The 27,391-nt window shown below is 35.7% G+C and overlaps 1 protein-coding gene across 10 annotated transcripts in view; it reads left to right on the top strand.

Moving 5' to 3' along the window:
* Window positions 1–27,391, top strand: part of Bmpr1b (bone morphogenetic protein receptor type 1B) — a 399,910-nt gene that overhangs the window by 340,297 nt on the left and 32,222 nt on the right. For 9 of the 10 annotated variants that reach the window (XM_047566822.1, XM_047566821.1, XM_047566824.1 and 6 more), the window contains one exon: window positions 18,973–19,132. In XM_047566822.1, coding sequence (XP_047422778.1) covers window positions 18,990–19,132 — 143 coding nt within the window. In that variant the 5' untranslated portion in view covers window positions 18,973–18,989. Of the gene's footprint in view, window positions 1–327; window positions 448–18,972; window positions 19,133–27,391 lie in introns of those variants that run through there. The other variant, XM_047566828.1, reaches the window with a different exon arrangement.

Raw genomic sequence — 27,391 nt, 5'->3', positions numbered from 1 at the left:
TAGATGTTTAAATGATAAATTGTGAATTTTTTTCTGCCTTGCATATCATCAGAGGCAGCTTTTAACCATCTGGGAATGTTACATAATATACTGTGGTCTATGGCCTTTCTTTTTTGCTTTCTTCTCCTATTCCAAGTTTTCTTTTCTCTTTTACCTTTCCACTGTCATATGCCATGGATCCTGAACACAGTTCAGTGCTTGACCGGAATAATCTCTCTTGCCAGCTTATAATCAAAGGAGTACTGAGAAAAACAGCTGAGCTGTATTAGGCAACCGCAGTCTGGACTGCATTTCCTAACTGCTGAATAACACATCACAGGTGCAGGATTAGTGCTGCCTACGGTGCTGGGCTTTTTAGTGGGAACCCCTAGCAATTCTGTGCCTCCTCCTCATGTCTCTCTTCCCAGGGAACCTGGCAACGATATATCAAGCGTGCTGAAATCAAAAGTGAGTAGTGGGAGACGCTTTCCATCTTAGAGGCTATTTTTCCCCTCCAAGAAACGTAAGCAAGATCTGTAAAGACAATTCTGGCACAAGAAAAAGCTTTTTGAACTTACTCTTTCTTGGCATAGAGGGTAGAATAGAATAGTCACAAATTTTATTCACAAAAATCAGATAACAAGAAAATGCAGCTTAGCTGAACTGTCATGGCAATGTGCATAATGTAGATTATGCTTAAACAAGTGAACTTTTTACGTTTATTATTTTAACTTCTGTGTCATGGGTGTTGCATGAGTGTGTTTGCCCCTATGCATTTTCCAGCACTATCATGGTTAAAATCAAGTGTCCTAACTGCGTAAAGTTCTTGTGGTATTATTTAATTGTTTATAGTGTTTTGACATTGTGAATTCTTTTACTATTTATGGCATTCAACTCTTAATTCTTAGATTATATAAGTCAAAGTTGCATGCTTACAAATATGGGTTTTAAAAACTGCAGAATTATTTTTTAAAGTGTAACATTAGTGACATAACTGTCGGATTATACGAAGACTTTGAAAATATAGTGACTCACGGAGTCATTCACTTTTGATCAAGAAGGTTATAAAATTATGTTAGCAAGATAAAGCACATGCTTGAAGAATGATAGTAAGTGCATTTTAGTAATTATTATCATTTTTGGTATCTATCCTAGGAAACATTTCTGCAAACATAACAAATACATAAACAAAGTCCAATGGATAGAAATGCAGGTTTTAGGCAATTTTCTTTAGTTTCGAGATTTCCCTTAAAACTCTATAACGACTTTCTAATATTCAAATTTTTAAAATTCACTTTGTTTTTTGTATCATTATGTCTTATTGTTTGAGCAGAGATAGACCTTTAAACTCATTGGTGATGATAGTAGTAGATAATAGTATATTCAAAGTTTAGTTTAAAATATATTTATACACACACAATCACATACTCCATTTACTACTGCAAATGTTTAAGCACTTTAAATAACAATATACATTTTAGGTCAATATGCAACATAACTAAGGTGTCCTTTAGCAATTATCCTGTTAAAGGATACACTCAGGATTAGAAACAGAGAGATCCTATTTTTCAGGTTTTTTCTTTGGGGAGAAAGAATTCATGCTGATTTAGTTTCTGATCTGTCTAGCTTTTTTGTTACTTATCTTCTTTACATATGGATCTGTTCAAAGTAGTTTTACACATCATGGTGTCCTGGGAATGCTTTGCAAAGCTGCAGAGTAAGTTTTGGTGTGATGGCAAGTTGAACATCCAGTTCGATTAGCCTCAGAACTCTGTGAAGCAGAGCACTGATAGAAATGCCCCCTGAATAAAACCATAGCTCCTGGATTGGAAGTCTGCCAAGTTCTAGTTGATTCTTTGACATCATTGTCAAAGAGACCATGGTTCAATTTCTTTTCAACAATGTAGACCTGAACTGACACATTAAATATTTTAAAATATAAAGACATTTTAAAATTTTAATCATTCTATCAGTTGTGATTATGTTGCCTTGTAGGTATAGATTCAGTTTGATTTTAAGTATCTTCAAACATGCTGATTACTTGTAAGTTTTTTTTTTCTATTTTAGAGTAGTTTTAGAAGGCTTTTACTTTAAGCATTTTGGTCGAGCTTGTCTAAATTCAGAGGTATGGTAAGGGAGGCAGGTATGAAAAATGGTGGACTGAGACAGACATCATCACCCTATGTACATATATGATTACATGAATGGTATGAATCTGCATTGTGCACAACCATAGAAATGAAAAAATGTACCCCATTTGTGTACAATGAATCAAAATGCAGTCTGTAAAATTAAAAAAATAATTTAAAAAAGTAAGGGAAAGACTAGCTATTGTTTTAACTTTTAAGAGTATAAATGTGATGTCCAGAGCTTTAATTACTGCCAAAATTAACTATGCTTACCCAAGTTTAATATCTTTATCAGTTACCTGGAATACCAGTAAATATAAATGCATATATTATTTGTTGACATTTATGTAATATTTAATATTTTAATGATTTGCTTAAGCCATTATCTAGCATCACAACATTTGAGTGATTGAAACTTTCATTTTTTAATCCAGATGTTTTGGGGCTCTGGGCAGGGTGTTGTATGAATACATGATTATTTGACATAATCTGAGGGATGTGGTAGTGTGGATGTATATGGTGAAAAGAAAGAATAGCCTTTGACTAGAAACGTACAAATATTTTATGATAAAAGCCATGCTTTTATCATAAAACCATCACATCTCTTCCACTTAAAAACTAAGGTTTCTCTTAACCTATTCAGTGTTAACAGTAACTAGTTTAAATGAAAAACTCAGTTTCCCTGGCTTTGGTGGTTATTGATTACTGCCACCCAAGATAATTCTGTCTTAGATCATCCTTTCTAGGACTTAAATATTTGATGATCAGACATGATGTTGTAATGTGTTTTATTATTTTCATATAATGCTTTTGGTTTCTGTGCATAGTTAGTCTCACCATGTTCCACATGTGGTTGATTTGTCTTACCAGGGAGATTATTTCATTGAGGTCACTCTCAGGTATTCTGGACCATCATGTAATATAGATATATTTAGTTATTATTTTTTTTAAAGTCAGTCTATCACAGGAAGAAAATCATTAATGACAACATAATAGTCATCCTCAACAAACTTGAAATATTTCTTAAGTCAAAAAGCTCTGTATGTTTATAGACATTTTGCTCATAGTGATTGAATTTAGAGAGGAAGGGAGAGTAAAAGGAAGTGAAATGAAATAAAAGGGAATTGAAGAGGAAGACGAGAATCAGAAATGGGATAAGAAGAGAAGAAGAAACATAGGAGATGAAGGAGTATTAAAAAGGAGGGGGGACATTAGGAAAAGAGAAAAAAGCCTGAAGAAAAGAAACAGAAGATTTCAGCAGCAGAGAAAATAACAGTCACTTCCTTTTATTGATTCTCACTCTCTCAGTGAACTCTGGTAGATGCTTTACCTGGACTATCTTGCCCAGTTCTCACTCAACCAATGAATGCTGCTGTTCTCCTCCTCTTCCTCAGGGAAGGTTAAGTTGCTTACTAAGACCGTTAGCGAGGAAGTTGCTGAGCTGGACAACTTTGCCTCCTTTAATCTGCATACTGGCCAGGTCTGGCTCCACTACTTGAGTCCCATGACCAACACTGTGTTGTCATTTGACATGTCACTGCCTCATAGCATGCCCAGGTACTTACACCTGCATGTTTCCTTGGCTGACTCTCTCCTGATTCTTGAAGGAAGAGGTTTCTTATATGGGTAATACCACAGTTTCTATTCTTTCCCTGCATGGGATACTCTGTTGTCTGAATCAAAATGATATTAGTACTTCACTACTTACCTAAAGATTTAAACATTTATTCCCAAATTTTTATTAATGATGATTTCAGGTTATTTGTATATATGTGTATATATATGGTATGCATATGTATATGTGCCTCTATATACACACAATGTGTACATATACATATACACACATGTATATGTACATGTATATACATATATATTTTTCACCTCTGCCAACAACATAGAAAATCATTTGTTCGAAAATGTCTTAGCATAAGGAAAGAATTTTGAAATGAAAATGAAAGTCAGGCCTTTTGAATTTTATCACTTAAATCTGAGTTAGATGAGTCAAGTTCAAGTGGTGTATATAAAAATTAGTTACCTATGTAAATTCACTGTTATATATATCACTAAGCATTATTTTAAAAATTAATATTTTTTAAAGCCCTGATTCTGGTTTTATCTGCGTGCAAAATACACTTAAATAAAGCCAGTGTAGTTATTTGAATCACTTTTGATTGAGAAGAGAAATGGGCATTGATCACATTATTCATTGTTACAAGCATGTGAATAATGCTGAAATGGATCATTTCCCAAAGTTCAATAATTCAGTACTTATTTTTTTTCTTTGTTCTTCGAACCTCTTTACTCAAGAGAAAGTACAAACTTCTGTGATAGGAATTTCAATTTCTTTCTTGCTCCTGCCTGCCCTCTAGTGTAGATGTTGCTGAACAGTGGAAACAACCAAAATTTTGGAATTTTAAGGCAGATAATTTAAAAAAAGAAAAAAGGAATATAGATTATAAGTAGCCCCTAAGACACATAATGATCTTGTATCACTATTCAATAAATTTTAAGAACCATATCCATTTTTAAGTATAAATATGTAGTGAGATTTAATTTTACTTGGATTGTCTATTATTCATAGAGATTATTCTATATGTATTTTCATGTGACAGTGAATTCTGATATTTTCTTCACTGTGCATGACATAAATTCAATCCTTTATATTACACATTTAAAATGTTTTATTTATGGTATTTTTGAGGTGATTAAGAATGTTGCTGAGAACAAAATAATTAAAATGAAGCATGGCAGAAGCATACTTTAGTATGTAATGGATGAATATTGAAAACAAAATTTAATTGTTACAAAGTTGTACCCTTGGTTTTTAATATTGTGAATTTTTTCCTTTACTTTTGTATGTTCTTATTTTTCTGTAAAAGGCATGTTTCATTTTTCTGTAAAAATCATAGGGAAGAGTATACAATAATATAAAATGATAAGAAATATTTACAAGTGAAGAACTGATTTATTAAGTATATACAAAAGTGAATGAGTTTATTGTGTTTATAGGAGGCTTCTAGTTAGTCATTACCCATTTTCAAATTAATACTTTAAAGAACCTTTATATTTCTGCCTTATTGTCTACAAGAAGAGATTCCACAGAAAATGTGTACATAATTAAAACTATGTAAAAAACTCAAGAAAAATCATTAAACTGTTGTAATTGAATGGAAGTCACACTGTTACTGTATGCTGATTATTAATGCTATTTCATGAACTTGGATGAATTTGCCTGAAAATCTATTCATCTATCTTTTATACAGGAGAATCTTAAGGAATATAACTTAGTCATGATTTATTAACACCAAAATATATCTCATGAACATGATTCTGCAGTTCATTTGTACTCCTGAAATCTGGTGGTCCTCTCAACAATGAGTACTAATTTTAGGCTGAATTTCAAAAGTCTTCCTTTTATTATTATGACAAGTTGGATAGTTAGCTATCTGGGTTAACCACAGTGTAACCAGCTAAGCTAACCACATGTTTGAGACGTTTAAATTCAAACTGTTAAGCTAAATATGGGTAACTACCAAGGGCTGCGGGATGGACAGACAGGTGGGGGAAGGAAGGAAACAGAGTGGAATGGGCTCTAAAAGAATGACCTATTCAGCGTAATATTTATTCCTATAAATAGGCAGACTATTTTTTTTCTTTTTCCCTATCAGGTTTATTCATGATACTTCTGTTAATTATATATGTGCATATAAAATAACTGGAATGTTATTGGGAAGAAATTTTTTGAAATTTGCACAACAATTAAGTAGAAACTATTTGCTTTCCCTGGTGGAAAAAAAAATTAAGATTTTTCTCTTGACTTAGTGAATATAATATATTAAATTATACCCAATGTTTCTTTAAGGCTTATATATCTTCCACTTTTTCATTAATGGTTATTTTCTTTTATATACAACTTTAAAATAAAATCTAATAAAATGAGTGTTAATAAAGGTCTTTCCATATATGAGCCATCTAAATCAATTTTTTTTTTTGGTGGGGGAGAGGAGTACCATGGATTGAACTCAGGGCATTTGGCCACTGAGCCATATACCTAGGCCTATTTCATATTTTATTTAGAGACAGGGTCTCACTGAGTTGTTCAGTTGCCTCCCTTTTGCTGGGGCTGGCTTTGAACTCCTGCCTCAGCCTCCCGAGCTGCTGATTGCAGGCATGCGCCACTGAGCCTGGCTTAAATCAAACTTTCTATTATCTCTTTAGATTTGTGCATTTCTTCTTCTAAAGGAGAGATACTAATAATAAAATGTGAAAAATACATTCTGATGTGTGGTTTTAACCAGCTATTGGATATTTGGGAGATAATTTTCATTATTGCTAATCCCATGTTCATCTGGATGTTCATGTACTACGTACAAGTACATATTTCTTATCTTGTATTTATTTCAGCATCATTGGGCTTTTTAATAAAATGATCATTCTTTATATAGGCATACAGTTGCCTTTTTAATGTGCTGTTAATGGTCCAAAATGCCTGGTTTGTGTTTGTGAGGCTGGACTTTGTACAAGTTCAGTAGAATTTGACATCTGCAAGTGATCGTTCTAAGTCTCTTTCCATAGTTATGATATGAGATAAATCAGTGCAGTTTTTCATTGGCCCCTTTTCTCCAACATGGATGGATATTAGAACTTCTTATAGTCTTTCTTTTGTAGTGTTCTTAGTGTGTAAAGTGGATCTTACTAGGTCTGTTCACTCTGCTTTTGCTTCTCTTCCTTTTATCTGCTGCCTGCCTCTATTAACCTCCAAATCTGGAGGATTACTCTTACCTGGCGATTGAGTGTTGTGATTGTGTGATAGTGATTTTTGACTACATGTAGATTCATAAACAACAATTTCTTTCTTTTACATAAATTACTTCTTTTATTTGATTATTTTGACAAGAGCAAGTGAGGAACTCTTCACCTTACCCAGATTGGCATTTTACATAATGTTTAATTAAAAGCAGTCATCATCTCACAACCTTTACTTATTCAGTGCACATCATATGAAGGCCACCTTACATGCTCATCAGGATGTTGTTTGTTAATTCAGTTTATGGAAATGGTGTCTCTCTTATGAGCCTGCAATAGCTTTGTTCTTTTGTTCCTGTGAATGTGTTTCTGGTAAAATAGCATATAGTCTGCTTGCATATTAACATGTTATGCATTTTTAGAATGGTTAGAAGCAATATGTCATCTTTATCTTTATATGAAGGGTGGTTCTTACCTGATTTTCCAGCATTTGAGATGCAGCATTTGGCTTTAAAGGTTGCCTGAAGTACCAGACTCAGGTGTTTTTCCTTAATAACTGAATGAAGTAACCTAGAGTATCCTGTACAATATTACAGGTTGAATCTACCTTATTCAAGATACTTGGAAATGTAGATGTTATGGATTTCACATTTTTTCAGATTTTAGAATAATTGCATATGCATAATGAGATATCTTGGGCCTGGGACCCAAGTCTAAACACAAAATTCTTTTATGTTTCATGTACACCTTATACCCATAGCTTGAAGGTAATGAAGTTTGTACACCTTGAACCATCAGACTTGTGGCATCATATTAACATTCAGAAAATTTCAGGTTTTGGAGTGCTTTTGATTTCCAGATTAGGGATTCTCAACCTGTGCAAAATAGATTGTTGATAATTAACAAAATGGAGTGAGGTGCAGATTTGCCAACAAGTGAAGCCCAGGCAGATACAGCACACAACAGAGTAGTTAACCATCAGTGGATTTAGTGAATCCTACTATTAAGCCACACTCATTGGCCAGTGGTGACTTCCATGACAGTGATAAGTGATACACTGAACAAGTTACTTCTTCTTGGCTTGATGTTCTTTTTTTTTTTTTGATATCCTGCTTTTTCAGTTGTCATTGATGTTCTTCATTGCAGATCAGGATATGAGACTAATTTCTTCCCTGTTTGAACTGATAGGCAATTTGCAAATGAATTGAAATCTGTTCCAATTTCCAGGTACATAGTTTCAGGCAGATGTAGAAACAGGAGTTACAGCCCTTTTGAATGCAAACTGAAATTTTCATGATGTAAAATTATCACAAAGGTAATTTTTCTATAAGAAGTAGGATCTTTGTGTACTTCATGAATATCTGTATAATGACATGAATCTTCTATACATCTCTCTCTCTCTCTCTCTCTCTCTCTCTCTCTCTCTCTCTCTCTCATACATATAGGTTTCAGTGAACTTATATTAGGTATAGTATTTCAAAATCTGCTGTTTTGTTTGTTTTAACATAATTTAAACAGGCTTACTATTTTAAAAAATCAACCCAATCTCTCCCTTTCCAGTAGCAACTATATCAATGCCTCTTATTCTTTCTTTTTGTATTTTACTCCTTATCTCTGAATTAATACTTGTACTGCTGCCCTTTGGCTATTAAATTTTGGGTATAACCTTTGACTTTCCACAATAAAGATGAAGATCTAGTTCTTTTTTTTAACCATCCCCACTATATGTATACATATTTCTATTCTCTGCCATATTATTTCCTTGGTGTCCTATGTTTCCATCAAAACTTAACTTCTGAACTCTCAATTTGAATTTAAAATACAAAGTTGATTCTATTAATTTCAACATCATGCAGATTTTCCTCTCAGAGTCTTTTGACTGGTTCTCAACGAGGCCTTGGGTCTTATCTTATTATGCATGTTTACCATTTTGGTGGGGAGTACGTTGCACCTTCCTCTTGGGTTGGATCTTTTATTAGCAGGAACCTATTGATTCATTAAGTCTTCCTTTTTTATTCATACTCTCATTTGGATGGAGCATCTCCTCCGTCAAACTTATATATTGTGTCATTTATGTGTCATTTTATTCTAGTTTTTGGTTTTGCTGTAGGAAGTTCAGTGCCATACTTAATTATTTTTGTGTGGTACTGGAGATTGAACCCAGGGGTATTCTACCTCTGAGCTACTTCCTCAGCCCTTGTTAGTTTTTTCTTGAGACAGAGATATTATTTACCTATTGAGATTCATATGCGATTGGATTAAACAAATTGTCTTTACTTAATCTAGCCAGGGATTTCTCAAAATGGACACTGCACATCAGCTGTCTCAAACTCAAGTGAGATCTTGTTGAATACTTTCTTTCCTTGACTCATCTGAGATTTCCAGAATCATAAGCACTATGGATTCTTAAAAAGTGTTTTACATACTTCAGATACCCACTGATCAACATCCTTTTCTAGACTAAGTTGGCAAGGAACTGTTTGAGAATGTCAGATACATATCATATAAGTTTGAAAAATGCAATGAAATATCAGAGTTAACAATGCTAGAGAGAGCTGGGAGCTGTGGCGCCTGCCCGTAATCCCAGGGGCTGGGGAGGCTAAGGCAGGAGGATAGTGATTTCAGAGCTAGCCTCAGCAATTTAGCAAGGCACTTAGCAACTGGGGATGTGGCTCAGTGATTAAGCACCCTGGGTTCAATCCTCAAAACCAAAATAACAATAACAATAATAATAATAATAATAACAATAACAACAATAATGCTAGAGGGAGATTCTAATAAACTGGCATTTTTTTAAAATTTATTTTTCTTGTAAACAAATGCGATACATGTTGTTTCTGTTTGTACATGAAGTAGAGGCATACCATTTGTGTAATCATTCATTTACATAGGGTAATGGTGTTTGATTCATTCTTTTATTTTTTCCCTCCCCCCCACCCCTCCCACCCCTCTTTTCCCTCTATACAGTCCCTCCTTCCTCCATTCTTGCCCCCCTCCCACCCCCCATTATGTGTCCTCATCCACTTATCAGCAAGATCATTCATCCTTTGGTGTTTTGAGATTGGCTTATCTTACTTAGCATGATATTCTCCAGTTTCATTCATTTGCCTGCAAATGCCATAATTTTATTATTCTTTATGGCTGAGTAATATTCCATTGTATATATATACCACAGTTTCTTTATCCATCCATCAATTGAAGGGCATCTAGATTGGTTCCATAATCTGGCTATTGTGAATTGAGCAGCAATGAACATTGATGTGGCTGCATCTCTGTAGTATGCTGATTTTAAGTCCTTTGGGTATAGGCCAAGGAGTGGAATAGCTGGATCAAATGGTGGTTCCATTCCAAGCTTTCCGAGGACTCTCCACACTGCTTTCCAGAGTGGTTGCACTAATTTGCAACCCCACCAGCAATGTATGAGTGTACCTTTTTCCCCATATCCTCGCTAACACCTATTGTTGCTTGTATTCTTGATAATCGCCATTCTATTTGGGGTGAGATGGAATCAGGGTAGTTTTGATTTGCATTTCTCTTATTACTAAAGATGGTGAACATTTTTTCATATGTTTGTTGATTGCTTGCAGATCTTCTGTGAAGTGTCTGTTCATTTCCTTAGCCCATTTGTTGATTGGGTTGTTTGTATTCTTCATGTAGAGTTTTTTGAGTTCTTTATAATATATTCTGGAAATTAGTGCTCTATCTGAAGTATTAGTGGCAAAGATTTTCTCCCAATCTGTAGGTTCTCTCTTCATAGCTGATAAGCTTTAAAGAAAGCTTTTTAGTTTGAATCTATCCCAGTTATTGATTCTTGCTTTTATTTCTTGTGCTATGGGAGTCCTGTTAAGGAAGTCTGATCCTAAGCCAACAAGTTGAAGATTTGGACCTATGTTTTCTTCTATAAGATGCAGGGTCTCTGGTCTGATTCCAAGGTCCTTGATCCATTTTGAGTTGAGTTTTGTGCAGGGTGAGAGATAGGGGTTTAGTTTCATTCTGTTGCATATGGTTTTCCAGTTTTCCCAGCACCTTTTGTTGAAGAGGCTATCTTATATCCATTGCATATTTTTGGTACCTTTGTCTAGTATGAGAAAATGGTATTTATTTGGGTTTGTGTCCATGTCCTCTATTCTGTACCAATGATCTACCTGTCTATTTTGGTACCAATCATGCCATTTTTGTTACTATTGCTTTGTAGTATAGATGAAGTTATGGTATTGCAATACCCCCTGCTTCATTCTTCCTGCTAAGGATTGCTTTAGCTATTCAGGGTTTCTTATTCTTCCAGATGAATTTCATGATTGCTTGCTCTATTTCTGTAAGGTACATCATTGGGATTTTAATTGGAATTGCATTGAATCTGTATAGCACTTTTGGTAGTATGGCCATTTTGACAATATTAATTCTGCCTATCTAAGAACATGGGAGACCTTTCCATCTTCTAAGGTCTTCCTCAATTTCTTTCTTCAATGTTTTGTAGTTTTCATTGTAGAGATCTTTTACCTCTTTGGTTAGATTGATTCCCAAGTATTTTATTTTATTTTTTTGAGAATATTGCAAATGGAGTTGTTTTCCTCATTTCCCTTTCAGCTGTTTCATCGCTTGCATATACAAATGCTTTAGATTTATGCGTGTTGATTTTATAGCCTGCTATTTTGCTGAATTCATTGACGAGGTCTAGAAGTTTTCTGGAGGAGTATTTTGGATCCTCTAAATATAGAATTATGTCATCACCAAATAGTGACAGCTTAAGATCCTCTTTTCCTGTTCATATCACTTTAATTTCTTTAGTCTGTCTAATTGCTCTGGCTACTATTTCAAGAAGTGGTGAAAGAGGACATCCCTGTCTTGCCCATTTTTAAAGGGAATGGTTTCAGTTTTTCTCCATTAAGAATGATGTTGGCCATGGGCTTAGCATAAATAGCCTTTACAATGTTCAGGTATGTTCCTACTATTCTTATTTTTTCTAGTGTTTTGAGCATGAAGGGGTGTTGTATTTTGTCAAACGCTTTTTCTACGTCAGTTGAAATAACCATATGATTCTAATCCTTAAGTCTATTGACATTATGGATTACGTTTATTGATTTATGGTGTTAAACCATCCTTGCATTCCAGAGATGAACCCCACTTGATCGTGGTGCATGATTTTCTTAATATGTTTTGGATATGGTTTGCCAATATTTTGTTAAGGATCTTTGCATCTATATTCATTAAGGATATTGGTCTAAAATTTTCTTTCCTTGATGTGTCTTTGCCTGGTTTGGGTATGAGGGTGATATTATCTTCATAGAATGAGTTTGGTAGGGTACCCTCCTTTTCTATTTCCTGGAATACTTTGAGAAGTATTGGAATAAGTTCTTTGAAGGTCTTGTAGAACTCGGCTGAGAATCTGTCTGGTCCTGGGTTTTTCCTGGATGGTAGGTTTTTAATGGCTTCTTCTATTTCATTGCTTGATATTGATCTGTTTAAATTGTGTATGTCCTCGTGATTCAGTTTGGGAGGAGCATATGTCTCTAGAAATTTGTCAATATCTTTGGTAGTTTCTATTTTGTTGGAATACAGATTTTGAAAGTAGCTTCTCATTATGTTCTGTATCTCAGTGTTGTCTGTCATGATATTTCCTTTTTCATCATGAATTTTAGTAATTTGAGTTTTCTCTCTTCTTCCCTTTGTTAGTGTGCCTAAGGGTTTGTCTATTTTGTTTACTTTTTCAAAGAACCAACTTTTTGTTTTGTCAATTTTTTTAATTGTTTCTTTTGTTTCAATTTCATTAATTTCAGCTCTGATTTTAATTATTTCCTGTCTTCTACTTTTGCTGTTCTTCTATTCTTCTTTTTCTATGACTTTGTGCTGTATTGTTAGGTCATTTAGTTGTTGCCTTTTCATTCTTTTATTGAATGTGCTCCATGCAATGAATTTTCCTCTTAGTACCGCTTTCATAGTGTCCCAGAGATTTTGATATGTTGTATCGTTGTTCTCATTGACCTCTTAAGAATTTTTTTTATCTCCTCCCTGATGTTTTCTGTTATCCATGTTTCATTCAATAACATATTATTTAGTCTCCAGTTGTTGGAGTAATTTCTGTTTTTTATTTTGTCATTGATTTCTACTTTCATTCCATTATGATCTGATAAAACACAAGGCAGTATCTCTGTTTTCTTGCATTTCCTAAGGCCTTCTTTGTGGCATAACATATGGTCTATTTTCGAGAAGGTTCCATGTGCTGCTGAGAAGAAAGTGAATCTGCTCGTTGATGGATGGAATATTCTATATATGTCTATTAAGTCTGGGTTATTGATTGTGTTATTGAGTTCTATGGTTTCTTTGTTTGGTTTTATTTGGAAGATCTATCCAGTGGTGACAGCAGTGTGTAAAAGTCACCCAGAATTATTGTGTTGTGGTCTATTTGATTCCTGAAATTGAGAAGGATTTGTTTAATGTACAGGGATGCACCATTGTTTGGGGCATAAATATTTACTATCGTTATGTCTTCCTGATTTATGGTTCCCTTAAGCAGTATGAAATGTCCTTCTTTATTCCTTCTGACTAACTTTAACTTGCAGTTCACTTTATCTGATAAACCCCCTCTTTTTTACTGATCCATGTGTGTGGTAGGTTTTTCCCATCCTTTCACCTTTAGTCTGTGGATGTCTTTTTCTGTGAGATGAGTCTCTTGCAGGCAGCATATTGTTGGGTCTTTCTTTTTAATCCATTCTGCCAGTCTATGTCTTTTGATTGATGAGTTTAGGCCATTAACGTTCGGGGTTATTATTCAGATATGATTTGTATTCCCAGTCATTTGGGCTTATTTTTGGTTTTTAACTTGGCTTGGTTTCTCCTTTAAGTGGATTTTTCTCTAAGGTAGTTCCTCCCTTTGCTGACCTACATTGTTGTTTTTCATTTCCTCCTCATGGAATATTTTGTTGAGAACATTCTGTAGCACAGGCTTTCTATTTATAAATTCTTTTAACTTTTGTTTATCATGGAAGGATTTTATTTCATCTTCAAATCTGAAGGTTAGTTTTGCTGGGTATAGGATTCTTTGTTGGCAACCATGTTCTTTCAGAACTTGAAATATGTTGTTCCAGACCCTTCTAGCTTTTAGAGTCTGGGTTGAGAAGTCTGCTGCTATCCGTGTTACTTTCACCCTATATGTAATCTGATGCTTTTTCTCGTGGCCTTCAAAATCCTATCTTTATTTTGAATGTTAGGCATTTTCATTATAATGTGCCTTGGTGTGGATCTGTTGTGATTTTGTGCATTTGGTGTTCTGTAAGCCTCTTGTATTTGATTTTCCATTTCATTCTTCAGGTTTGGGAAATTTTCTGATATTATTTCATTAAATAGGTTGTTCATTCCTTTGGTTTGTATCTCTGTGCCTTCCTCAATCCCAATAATTCTTAAATTTGATCTTTTCATGATGTCCCATAGTTCTTGGAGATTCTGTTCATGATTTCTTACCATCTTCTCTGTTTGGGCAACTTTATTTTCAAGATTAAATATTTTGTCTTCATTGTCTGAGGTTCTGTCTTCCATGTGGTCTAGTCTTTTGGTGATGCTTTCCATTGAGTTTTTTATTTGGTTTATTGTTTCCTTCATTTCAAGGATTTCCATTTGTTTCTATTGAGACTCTCTATCTCTTTGTTGAAATATTCTTTTGCTTCCTGCAGTTGCTCTTTCAACTGCTTATTGGTATTATCATTCACTGCCTGCATTTGCTCTCTCATATCATCCTTTGCTTCGCGAATCATCTTAATCATGTATAATCTGAAGTCCTTTTCTGACATTTCTTCTACCATACTATTGCAGATTTCCCCCTATAGGCTTATAATGGCCCTATAGGTTTCCAAAACCTTTTCTTTAAGTGGAGATCAATATTAGCAGTGCCCAATTCAGACAGTATGCAATCCTAGACCAAATAGCCCCTATGAGGACATTAACAATATTGTCATAATAAACAGAATGAGTTCCATTATTATCTTCAGTATAACAGATTTGCAGTAAGGTCTGCAGTTCCTAATGGAGGATAAAGAGGATGCAGAGGCATGTAGGATGTAGCTGTTAATGGGATACGAAAAGAATATACAGAAGTTCTAGATAACAGAAAGGGTGAAAGTATGGTCAAAAGAAATTGGATGTTAGCATGCAAAAAAGGGAAAAGAGACTCTGAGGGAACAGGTAAACAAAAGGAAAAGAGAGCAAGAAAAGTAAAGAAACAAAAACATAAAATTGTTCAATAAGGAGAAAAAAGAAAATGTACCCTATAACCATCATATAGTATTCAAACCTGCCAGTCTTCAGTAGCCTGATGAATGAGAGGTACCTGACAATGAACTTCAAGTCTCCAGCAGGCATCTCAGGATGGAATTTGCCCCACGTAAAGATCAGAGCTATGACTTCCAGGATTATCCAAGATGGCCGCTCTGGCTTTGAAATGTGTTGGCAAATGGGGAGGAGCAGCTTGGGGTGTGGACGTGGTCAGCTGGAGGTCCTGGAGGTGGGGTGTGGTTGGTCAGGCAGGGGTCCTGGAGGTCAGGTGTGTTTGGTGTGGTTGCAGGATCCTGGAGGCTGGGTGCAATCAGTCGGTCTGGGGTCCCGGTGATAGGGCACAGTCAGTCCGTCTGGGGGTCCTGGCGGCAGGGAGCAGTCAGTCGATGTGAGGGCCCCAGAGGAAGGGAGCGATTGGTTGGGTTGAGGGATCCTGGAGATGGGGCTCAGTCAGTCAGGCCAGGGTTCCAACGGGGCCTGGCTGTTGTCTCAAAATGGCCCGGCATTTTGTTTTTACTTCAACTATTATTCAATAAAAATTTGACAATTAGAAATTCAGGAAATTATCCCAGATTATTTTCCTCTAAGTTTCTTATTCTCTGATGTAACCGAAGCCAACACTGTGTACATAGCTCTTTTTTTTTTTTTTATTGTATACAAATGGGATACATGTTGTTTCTCTATTTGTACATAGAGTCAAGGCATACCATTTGTGTAATCATACGTTTACATAGGGCAATGATGTTTATTTTTTTTCCCTTCCCCCCCACCCCTCCCACCCCTCTTTTCCCTCTATACAGTCCTTCTTTCCTTCATTCTTACCGCTCTCCTTATCCCTAACCCTAAACCTAACCCTAAACCTAATGCTAACCCCTCCCACCCCCCATTATATGTCCTCATCCGCTTATCAGCGAGATCATTCGTCCTTTAGTTTTTTGAGATTGGCTTATCTCACTTAGCATGATATTCTCCAATTTCGTCCATTTGCCTACAAATGCCATAATTTTATCATTCTTCATTGCGGAGTAATATTCCATTGTATATTTATGCCACAGTTTCTTTATCCATTCATCAACTGAAGGGCATCTAGGTTGGTTCCACAATCTGGCTATGGTGAATTGAGCAGCAATGAACATTGATGTGGCTGCATCTCTGTAGTATGCTGATTTTAAGTCCTTTGGGTATAGGCCAAGGAGTGGGATAGCTGGGTCAAATGGTGTTTCCATTCCAAGCTTTCTGAGGAATCTCCACACTGCTTTCCAGAGTGGCTGCACTAATTTGCAACCCCACCAGCAATGTATGAGTGTTCCTTTTTCACCACATCCTCGCCAACACCTATTGTTGCTTGTATTCTTGATAATCGCCATTCTAATTGGGGTGAGATGAAATCTTAGGGTAGTTTTGATTTGCATTTCCCTTATTACTAGGGATGTTGAACATTTTTTCATATATCTGTTGATTACTTGTACATCTTCTTCTGTGAAAGGGATACGAATAGGAAAAGAAGAACTCAAACTATCCCTGTTCGCTGATGACATGATTATATATTTAGAGGAACCTGGAAATTCCACCAGAAAACTTTTAGAACTCATAAGTGAATTCAGTAAAGTAGCAGGTTACAAGATCAATGCTCATAAATCCAATGCATTTTTATACATAAGTGATGAATCTTCAGAAAGAGAAATTAGGAAAACTACCCCATTCACAATAGCAGTGAAAAAAATAAAATACTTGGGAATCAATCTCACAAAAGAGGTGAAAGACCTCTACAATGACAACTACAGAACACTAAAGAAAGAAATTAAAGAACACCTTAGAAGATGGAAAGATCTCCCATGTTCTTGGATAGGAAGAATTAATATTGTCAAAATGGCTATACTACCAAAAGTGCTATACAGATTCAATGCAATTCCAATTAAAATCCCAATGATGTACCTTACAGAAATAGAGCAAGCAATTATGAAATTCATCTGGAAGAATAACAAACCCAGAATAGCTAAAGCAATCCTTGGCAGAAAGAGTGAAGCAGGGGGGTATTGCAATACCAGATCTTCAACTCTACTACAAAGCAATAGTAACAAAAACGGCATGGTATTGGTACCAAAATAGAAAGGTGGATCAATGGTACAGAATAGAGGACACGGACACAAACCCAAATAAATACAATTTTCTCATACTAGACAAAGGGGCCAAAAATATGCAATGGAGAAAAGATAGCCTCTTCAACAAAAGGTGCTGGGAAAACTGGAAAACCATATGCAATAGAATGAAATTAAACCCCTATCTCTCACCCTACACAAAACTCAACTCAAAATGGATCAAGGACCTCGGAATCAGACCAGAGACCCTGCATCTTATAGAAGAAAAAGTAGGTCCAAATCTTCAACTTGTTGGCTTAGGATCAGACTTCCTTAACAGGACTCCCATAGCACAAGAAATAAAAGCAAGAATCAACAACTGGGATAGATTCAAACTTAAAAGCTTTCTCTCAGCAAAGGAAACTATCAGAAATGTGAAGAGAGAGCCTACAGAGTGGGAGAATATCTTTGCCAACCATACCTCAGATAGAGCACTAATTTCCAGAATCTATAAAGAACTCAAAAAACTCTACACGAAGAATACAAATAATCCAATCAACAAATGGGCTAAGGAAATGTACATAGCTCTTATATATATTGCACTTCTTACATATAACTTTAGTTAAAAAACTGAACCAAACGATATTTGGTTTAGATAATATTTTGTTGAAATTTGATTTATAGTCTAGGTAGATTTGTTATGAGAGAGATTATAAATTGAACATTGGTTAAAGTGACAGTAATGGAGGGACATGGCATATACAAGAGATCTTAGCACAATCCCTGAAACACAGATCAATTAATGCAGTCCCCTTTTATGTAACATATCCATGCTGAACTTTGACATCAGATGTAGGCATTTATAATTATCTCCATTTTAAAGGATAAGCAAATGAGATGCAGGAAGATTATTTATAAAGTTATCCCAGGACAACTAACTAGTATGTAGTCTGGTTATTGTAAAACTAGGAAATTCTGTATACAAAATAACATCCACTATATTGTCATCCATCAAAGATGATAGGAACATCACTAAATAGTAGGTCAGTACCTTCATGTGTAACAGCTGATGGGGGAGATGTATCTTTAAAGTACATTTTGGGGCTGTGGTTGTGACTCAGTGGTAGAGCGCTTGCCTAGCATGTGTGAGGCACTGGGTGTGATTCTTAGCACCACATATAAATAAATGAATAAAATAAAGGTCTGTCAGCATCTAAAAAAGATTTTGAAAAAAGTACGTCTTGATGTTAACTAAGTTTTATTTTCCTACATGACTTTTCAATGAAATATTTCTGATAATTTCTTTTTAAAAAATACGTGATGTATGTCAAGTAGAGCAACCTTCTGATATGGTAGAAAGACAATTTTAGGTTTCAAGCAATTGGAATTTTAAATTCTAGATCCTTCATTTAAACTTTGAGTCTTTATTTCTCATCTGATATGTGGAATGATATTTATCCAACGTATCAACATAAAGAGTAATCTTTAAATAGTGATGCATTAACCAGTTTGTACTCAATTAAATACAAGTATTATAATTTGATACGTAAAGCACTATTGTGAAAGGTTTATGGGTATTTCTTTATTCTGTATGGGACATATATAGAATATGAGACATAAATAAAAGGTATATTAAATAAAAAATTGAAAACCTCTTTTCTGTTTAAATCTTAGTCATAAATACTTAATTTCTTAATCTCATATTATCCTTTGGACAGAAGATTGTGGTAGGCTACCCTGCATTTGCTTTAACTGTCACTCTTTCTTCCTTTCAGCTAACTTCCATGATAACATGCTTTTGCGAAGTTCAGGAAAATTAAATGTGGGCACCAAGAAAGAGGATGGTGAGAGCACAGCCCCCACCCCTCGCCCAAAGGTCTTGCGTTGTAAATGCCACCACCATTGTCCAGAAGACTCCGTCAACAATATTTGCAGGTTGGTGATATAAATGATTTAAGCCTAGCTTTAACAAAAGGTCACACATTTTTGTAATCACAAGCCAGCATTTCCAAAGAGTACTTTTTGAAGAACAGTACCTATGCATTCATTAATGCTTAGAGCTGTGCTGTATTTAGAGAAATACAGAATCGTGTTTTACCCTGACACAACATTCAAGACTTCTTCCTTCCTCTGTGTAGCACACAGGCATGTTAACAGCACTGATCCCAGGTTCTTGTCAAGGAGCAAAGCTACTTTTTTTTTCAAAATCCCAACTCCCCGTAGTCAGTTCAACAGCAGTAAGTGCCATACATGTCTGATGTTTTTTGTTTTAAGAATTTATTGGAAAGAATACTTAAGCTATTGGGAATATTGATAAACTGACTCTGGGAAGCAGTGTTGTGATGGATCATATGTGAGTCCACACCTTGATCCTCATAATCATGGTTTTATAAATGCTTTGTAACATTTGAATTGAACTGTTGGCATTTACACGTCCTTATGCACCCACATCCATCTTGCTGATCACCATGGCTGTGTTTACTCTCTAGTGAGAACAGCAGTGAATAAAGAGCATAGTCTAATGAGGTCAGAATTTACCAAGGGAGAACTGTGGATCTTGGGAGTTAAAATGTCAGAGAAGCAGAGTGTACCTTATGAGATCTTGGTCATGAACATATATAGGACAATGGACTGTGTTATGGTTTGAATCTAAAAATGTCCCCTGAAAAATCTCATGCTTTTAAAAAAAAAATCTCTAATGCCCAAATGTTCAGAGGTGGGACTTTTAGGCAATGATGAGAGCTGTAACTTCTAAGTGTGTTAATTCATTTGATGGTTTAATAATTTGAATGGACTATTGGGTGGTAACTGTACGCAGGTGGGGCATGGAGGAAATGGCTCATTGGGTGAGTGCCCTTGGGGATTATATCTTGTCCCTGGTTCCTGGCCCATGCTTTCTCTCTGTTCCCCAGGTGCCATGAATTGAGCAGTTTTTCTCTGTCATACCTTCTGCCATGATATTCTGTTTATCTCAGACCCAGAGCAATAGATTCAGCCAACCTTCAAATGAATCTCTGAAACTGAGCCCCAAATAAACTTTTGCTCCTCTAATTTGTTCTTATCAGGTATTTTGGTTAGTGACAAAAACACTGACTAACACACATCTGGGGCTTTATCAGCCAGGGATGTACAGGAAACTGATTTGAGTCTTTTTTTATTTTCCTTTCAGAGAGCTTTTGTAAAGTTTCCTATGATGCGGAATCTAATATTTGAGAATCTCTAATCTAAAAATTCAGAAATCCAAAATGCTCAAAATCTTTAACTTTTTTAAAAATATTTTTTTACTTGTCAATGAACTTTTATTTTATTTGTTTATTTATATGTGGTGCTTAGAATTGAACCCAGTGCCTCACACATGCCAGGCAAGCTTTCTACCACTGAGCCACAACCCCAGCCCTGAAACTTTTTGATAACAGATATGATGTGCCCCAAGTTGAAAATTCCAAACCTGATCTCATGTGGCAGGTCATAGAATGCAAGCTCACTACACACATCAGGCTATGTCTATAAGATATATGTGAAATCTGAATGAATTTCATTTTTAGATGTAGTTCCTGACCCTTAGATATCTCAGGAATAGTCAGTAATTCTAAAATCTGAAAAATTCTCAAATTTGAAACACTTCCATTTCTAGGTATTTTGGGTAAGGACTGCTCACCTGGATAAGCTTACCAGAATATCCTGAAGATCTAGTATAATTAGCACAAGAAATAACATATTAACTAACACATGGAGAAAAGTTGTTGGGTATATTCAAAAGCATATGTCTCATTTAATCAGCAGAACCATCCAGCATAGAAGGGTCTCATTTCAGACATGTTTCATTTTAGACATGGGATTTGGGATCCAGGGTGGGCTAGAACCTTGGCTCTACTACAGAACTAGGCTGAGATCGCTGAGTTTTGCTATGGTAGAATGATTTTTTGTTATTTTTCCTGGGAAACACTGTTTCTTTACAGTAAACAGAAGATTGTCAGGAAAATTAATTTGTTTTTCTAAAGAAAGATAAATTAGCAGGAGAAAGAAAATTAAGGGGAGTTAGTTTACTCTCTTATCTAAACCTATGGAATTCATAATTCATCTCTGTGTCATTTGAGCTATTGTCCTAGTAATCTTATGTTTAGGGTTTTCTATGTCTATCTCAGTTTCAAATATTTTGTCCTTTCTTACTCACAGGAGTGTCCTAAGTTGGTTTGGGAGAAAAATAGCCAGCCAGGGAAACTCTGTTGTAAGAAGTGGGGGAAAGCTTGGTGTGTTCAAAGGCTGGTTTTCCTAGAATAGAGGGGAGTAGGAGATGTGATAGGAACTGAGCATGGAGAAAGGGGAGAGATGACTGTGCCTGGTAGGCTATGGTAAGAATGTTGGCCTTATACCTAAGAGTCCTGGAAGCCACTGAAGGAAGTGTTTAAGTGATAGGGCCAGTGGGAAATGATATGATCCTTTATTTTTTTTAATTTGCTTTGCTGTAGAATATTGAATGTGTCAGAAGGAAACAAAAGTAAATTCAAAGAGAATAGTTAGGTTAGAGAACTTGAAAAGGGGATTCAGTAAGAACAGTCCATGTGAGAGAAAATGATCCAGAGCTAGTGCGGTATTGGTACAGGAGAGAGGTGGACACATTTGAGAAAATTTAGAAGGTAAAGTTGGGTTGGATATGGGAGGGAGGGGGACAAAAGGACTTGACAAAATGCTGGACATAGATTTAGAAGCATAGTATAGCCTTTTATTGAAAGAAGACAGAGGCAAAAATCAGATTTGAGTTGTTTTGGCGTTTCCCAATAAAGATGTCAAAGAGTCTATACAGTGGGATATGGATCTGTGCCCAGATTAAAGATTGCAGTGCTAGTATAGAGTTCATAGAGCATTAGTCAGCATTCTCTGTAAAACACACAATCTCAAAATCACAGAGCCTTACAAGTAAAGACATTTATTTTTTCACTTAGAGGTTGATAGGTGGGTTGTAACTGTGCTGGGCTCTGCTGGGACTGGGTGGCTTGCTTCAGGCTGCCAATGGGGTATAGGGTTGCTGCACATTTCTTCATTCTTCTTGGACCAGTGGTTGCCTGGGGCATTTCTTTTGCACCTGAGTGTAGAGGAGTGACATCTTAAAACTCCTGCTTGCATCATGTCCTGTGATGTTCCATTAATCAAATCAAGTGATGCAGTCAAGTTCAAAGTCAAGAGGAAACCATAGCGATGGAGAAGCATGAGGAATTGAGATTAATAACAGAACAATCTATCATCTACCAGAGTAGGACTGAGCCTTGAGAAATTTAATACTTGGGTCAAGGAGATGTCCCAAGAGACTGAAAATTCGTGTCCCTGAAGCTAATTTTACCAAGGGAGATACTAAGGTTGACTATCATATATGCAATTTGAGGTCAAGTAGAATAAGAACTGAAAAATGGCAGCCAGGTCTAATGATAGTAATAGGAGCAGGTTGGAAATATTTAAGGTAGTAGAGATGGAAGCCAGATTGAGATGGGCTTTGAGTTATATATTTATCAACCTTTGATTTTTGATTATGAAAGAAAATTATGGAAAGAAAAGTAGCAGGACTGGGGTTGTGGCTCAGTGGTAGAGCACATACCTAGCATGTGTGAGGCACTGGGTTCAATTCTCAGCACCACATAAAATAAAATAAAGATATTGTGTCCATCTACAATTAAAAAAAAAAAGAAAAATAGCAATAACAATGGAATCCTCAAAAGAACCTAGGTATACTGTTACAATCAGCATAGGTGGGTTAACTTGGCAAAGTCAACAGAAATATTTGCTGAAACTTTTATAAGTTTATAAGTTTTAAAAATAGATGAAAGTAAATATGCTACTGAAACTTTTGTAAGTTATTGAAACATTTCTGTACAGATTATAGCATTATCTGTATTTTCCAGGTAAGAAATCTGAGGCTATGGAAAATTAAGTAATCAGTAGGTATGATGGTATGATGAAAAACTGTGGCCAAAATTTCAAAATCATGAATTCTTAGCCAGAAGCCAACCCTGACACTGATTTTTAGAAGACTGAACATCCACTTTTGACTAAATGCACATGTATTTTTCTAATGAGATTTTGACTCCATTTGGGTCTTCTGTAAGCTGAGATCAATAGTGTGCAAATCACAGGGACTACTTTTGTTCCTTTATCCTAAGACCTAGAATAAATCTTTGACTTTCTGCCTTCATTTCTGTTAACCCACGCTGGATTCTTTGCCCTCAAAAGAGTAAATCTCTAGATTTCTCTGGTGAAAGATAGCTGCTCCTTCTACAAGTAAAATAAAAATGAATTATTACAAAAATGAATATAGACTTTGCAAATTACATGCCCCCTCTTTTCTGTTTCTATCATTTAGTTTCCATGGACATGAATTTATACACTTAAATTGCTATATGAGTTTCAATTTCTGTATTAACTCCTTCACAGACCAGCCATAAGCAGTTTGCTGTCCAACTGGGGGATGTACCTTGAGTAATGCTGCAATAAGTCTTGCACTCATAAATAAAGGGGTGCTTTCTTATGCCTTACATAAGCGCTGGTCTAAATTGTCTGGTCTGAAGCCTTGTACCGGGCAGATCTCAGTCAGTGTGTCCCAGGAAGTCTTCGTATTCATCACTATTTTTACCTCTCCGCAGAGAATAATCCTAAAGGGACCAGAAGCAAGAGTACAACCCACTTTAAAGAGATTGTGAAATTGCATATGTTATTCAGAAAATGTGTACAGTTCAGAGATTTGTGAATTCTTCATTAGTACCATCAATTAATTGCTCTATCAACCAGGTGCCAAGGCCAAAGTCATGGTGGATTGATCTTTGTCAGGTGCACAGGTGTCTGCTACCCAGTGGCATGCCATTTCAATTGCTCATGGTTTGCATGTTGGAGAATGTAGTGCAAATATATCATAACTGAGTATCTTTATATCTATTAATCCAAAGTAAGAGTAAAGCCATTTTCCTTTTTCCCTCAAGATGATGTCTGTCTTCTAGATATTTTTCCAAGAGTTACTTTGCATTGTAATCCTTCCAATTCCTGATTCTGATTCTATTCTTAGGACTCGAGACCATCCCTGCAAAGTCTTAAATAACTCTTTTTATGTGATTTTACTACGCAAATGTTCTGTGTCATTTTCCTGTCCTAGCAAGTGTTCTCTTAGACTTGTTTATTTTTTTCTATATAATTGAGTCTGGCTTTATATAGCCTTCCTGTTTTACTACTGTGATCTGTGATAGTCATATTTGTTCTCTCTCACCATCTCTTTCAAGTTCCTCCATGCCTTCGTGAATATCTATCCATTTCTAAAAATTATGTTACATTCTTTTTCCAGAGATTATTGTTAGTACTTCCTCATTTTAAATACTGGGTTCTGACCAAAATTCTGCCTGAAAGTTTTCAGAGTTTATAGAGGCAATAAATTGAAATGTATGTTTGAACAAAGGATATGCAAATGACATCAGGTTGCTTAAATTAGGAATTATATATGTCTCCAGCTGTATATCCTGAAAGATCATAGAGGCGAAAGGAAAATTTTAGGGGCTATAAGTCTTTTTACAGGGTGTACTAATTTGGGCCTTTTAAACCTCTTCCTCAGTCTTCAGAAAGGTGCTCCTGGTCGTGGAGGATTTAAAGTGAGCATGCTTACCTTTCATGCTGAATATCACTGTAAGCCATCCAGTTTTTGCTGCTGTTGCTTAGGCTGTCTAAACATTGAACTTTATGATTCTTTTCTAGTAGAAGATGCTGATTTCAAACCACTGCACTTAGAAGAATGGTGGGTCCTTCGTTAGAACTTTATTTAGTTGGAAGAGTCTGTGATTTCAAATTCACTGACAGAACCTTTTATGAAAGATACCTCTCCTTTTATGCTTCTCATTAATCAGAGATGAGAATGCCAAATGAGGCCAGTTTGTTATTGGGCTTAATGAGAGGTAATAGTGTAAGGCTCTTTTTAAAATTATACATAGAGAACCATTGAAGGTTATTGATTAAAGCAAGAAAATGGAGGATCTATCAGGCAATGCTGTGTGCAGTGGGTTAAGGGATAAGAGAAAGGAGAAAAGTCCTAAAAGGCTGTCAGAGACAGCAGGGGTCTATGCAGGGTGGTGGAGGTGAAAATATATGAATGCTTGATGAATGTACAAACAGACAGATTGGAAAAGTCTTGTACCTCAGGAAAAATAAACACAATACTGAGTCATGTAGTGTGGGAGTGGAGGAGGGGTATATGCTAGTTACATGTTTTTGAGGACAGAATAGAAAAAGGCAACTCCCACTGGGTCTTTGTGATTAATATAACTTTGCCTTTCCCTAATACACAGCCCACTCAGAGAAAAAGCCAGAGAAGGGCACAGTAGAACCATGTATATTTTATTCTATTTCTGTCCAGTTGCATGGGGATCCATCTAAGAAGTTAAGGAAAAAAACAAAACTTTAGAATTCTGTTTCTTTGGTAATTATCACTGTTCATCTTTATTTTCCAATTAGTAGGAAACACTTAAGTAGCTTGTGATTTCTATTCCTACTGCTCCAATGAATGCTATTCTCTCTTCTAGAATTTGGTGGCCCATATTAGCAACTCCAAAGTTATAGTTCAAAAGCAAAGGCCACATCTTTTTTCCCTGACATTCTTGCCATCTAACAGCCTGAGTCATAGTACGCTCAATAAATATCTATTAACAAAAAGCTCTATGCTCTTCCAAGTGTTTTAGTTAATGGACTAAAATGTGCATGATTTAAATAGCAACTTTACAAATTGTATATATCTCTTTGAGTTTACCTGTGACAGAAAATTTTGGAAATTTACTTTATTCCTTTGAATGTGAAATAGATATTTTCAAAGACAGAATGTGCTCAAGCAAGCTTTTACTTACAAATGACCCAATATCAACCAGCCAATTACATTCAAAATAAATGTAAGAATTCTAGTATTATAACTAAAAGAGGGAAGGATAAATACTGATCAGTCAAGAGAACTGTTAATTCTTGGGGCAGGTAATGTTGAGCACATAGTAACCATTTATATAATTAATTTTTGTAGAGATTAAATTTGAAATAATGCTTTTAAATTTTTAGTCACTTGATTGAGCAAAGCAGATAAACTTGTAGAAGTTATTTCATTGTTAAGTTAATCTTTATAAAGATTTAAACTAGTTAGAGGAAAAGTTCTACGATAGTGCCTTCTCAGCTTGACCACTGTGAGCAGTGGTTGGGTTTTCAACAGAGAGACCTGAGGTCTAAGTGGAAGAATAGAGTTGAAGGGACCAAAGCTTGGATAAACCTTGTATTCACTGTACTCATATTAAATTAAAATGCTACCCATGCAGTTTTATATGCCTTGGAAAGTTTCTTACCATCTACAAAGCTCATGAATGAGGTGGGTTCCAGGGGATTGTTATAAACTGATTTGAACAGAAATGAGAGGAATTAAAACCCCTCAGTCTCTACTTGAATATCCACCTAAAAAGCATATCACTTGGTACCTCAAAGCTTTAAAGTAGGTATACTCCTTTCTTGCTGGTGTATGTTCACTTGGACGCACTGAAAAATCTCTTGAAGTGGTTACTCCCCTGATGATCTTTCTAGATATTTTAGATGCCTCTTTGCTCTTAGAGTGTTCAACAAATTTAAGGAGACTTAAACTTTTAGAACCATCTGAGAGTTGAGCTGTATAGGCCCATATTATGACTTCTTATAACCTTTGAATTCTCACATGCTTTGCTTTTTTATGAATTTGGTGTTATGTGAGGCATTCAGCATTGGTGACTGATGAGACCTCCGTATGCTCTCAAGTGTTGTCCTGGTTTGTCTTTGTCTGTGACCCAGAGGGGAAGGCATTTTAAAAATATTTACATCAATTGTACCTTCCATTTTTAAAAAATCATAATCGCTACTCTAATCATGATTCATCCTACATTAATGTGTACATCTCACTACTTTGGATTTTGTTTTAAAAATATTTGATTTCCTTCATGATTCTTCATCTTTTCTTCCTGTCACTGTCAACACTGTGGGAGTAAGGCTAATAATCTGCATACACAGAACTAAGCTTAAATATGTCACCCAGGCAGCAGAATGTCAAATAAGCCAGTGGGAGGGGTCAGTTGCCCTTTGCAACATCCAGCGTCCATCTCTTAGTGGTGGGTAGAATTGATCAGCTTTGACTCTGGAGCATAGGTTTGTTTACATTTATGCTTACTTGAG

The sequence above is a fragment of the Sciurus carolinensis genome, chromosome 10 (genome assembly GCF_902686445.1).
Source record: "Sciurus carolinensis chromosome 10, mSciCar1.2, whole genome shotgun sequence".
NCBI lineage: Eukaryota > Metazoa > Chordata > Mammalia > Rodentia > Sciuridae > Sciurus > Sciurus carolinensis.
The sequence above is the reverse complement of the archived record's forward strand: the minus strand, read 5'-3'. Positions and strand labels throughout refer to the sequence as shown.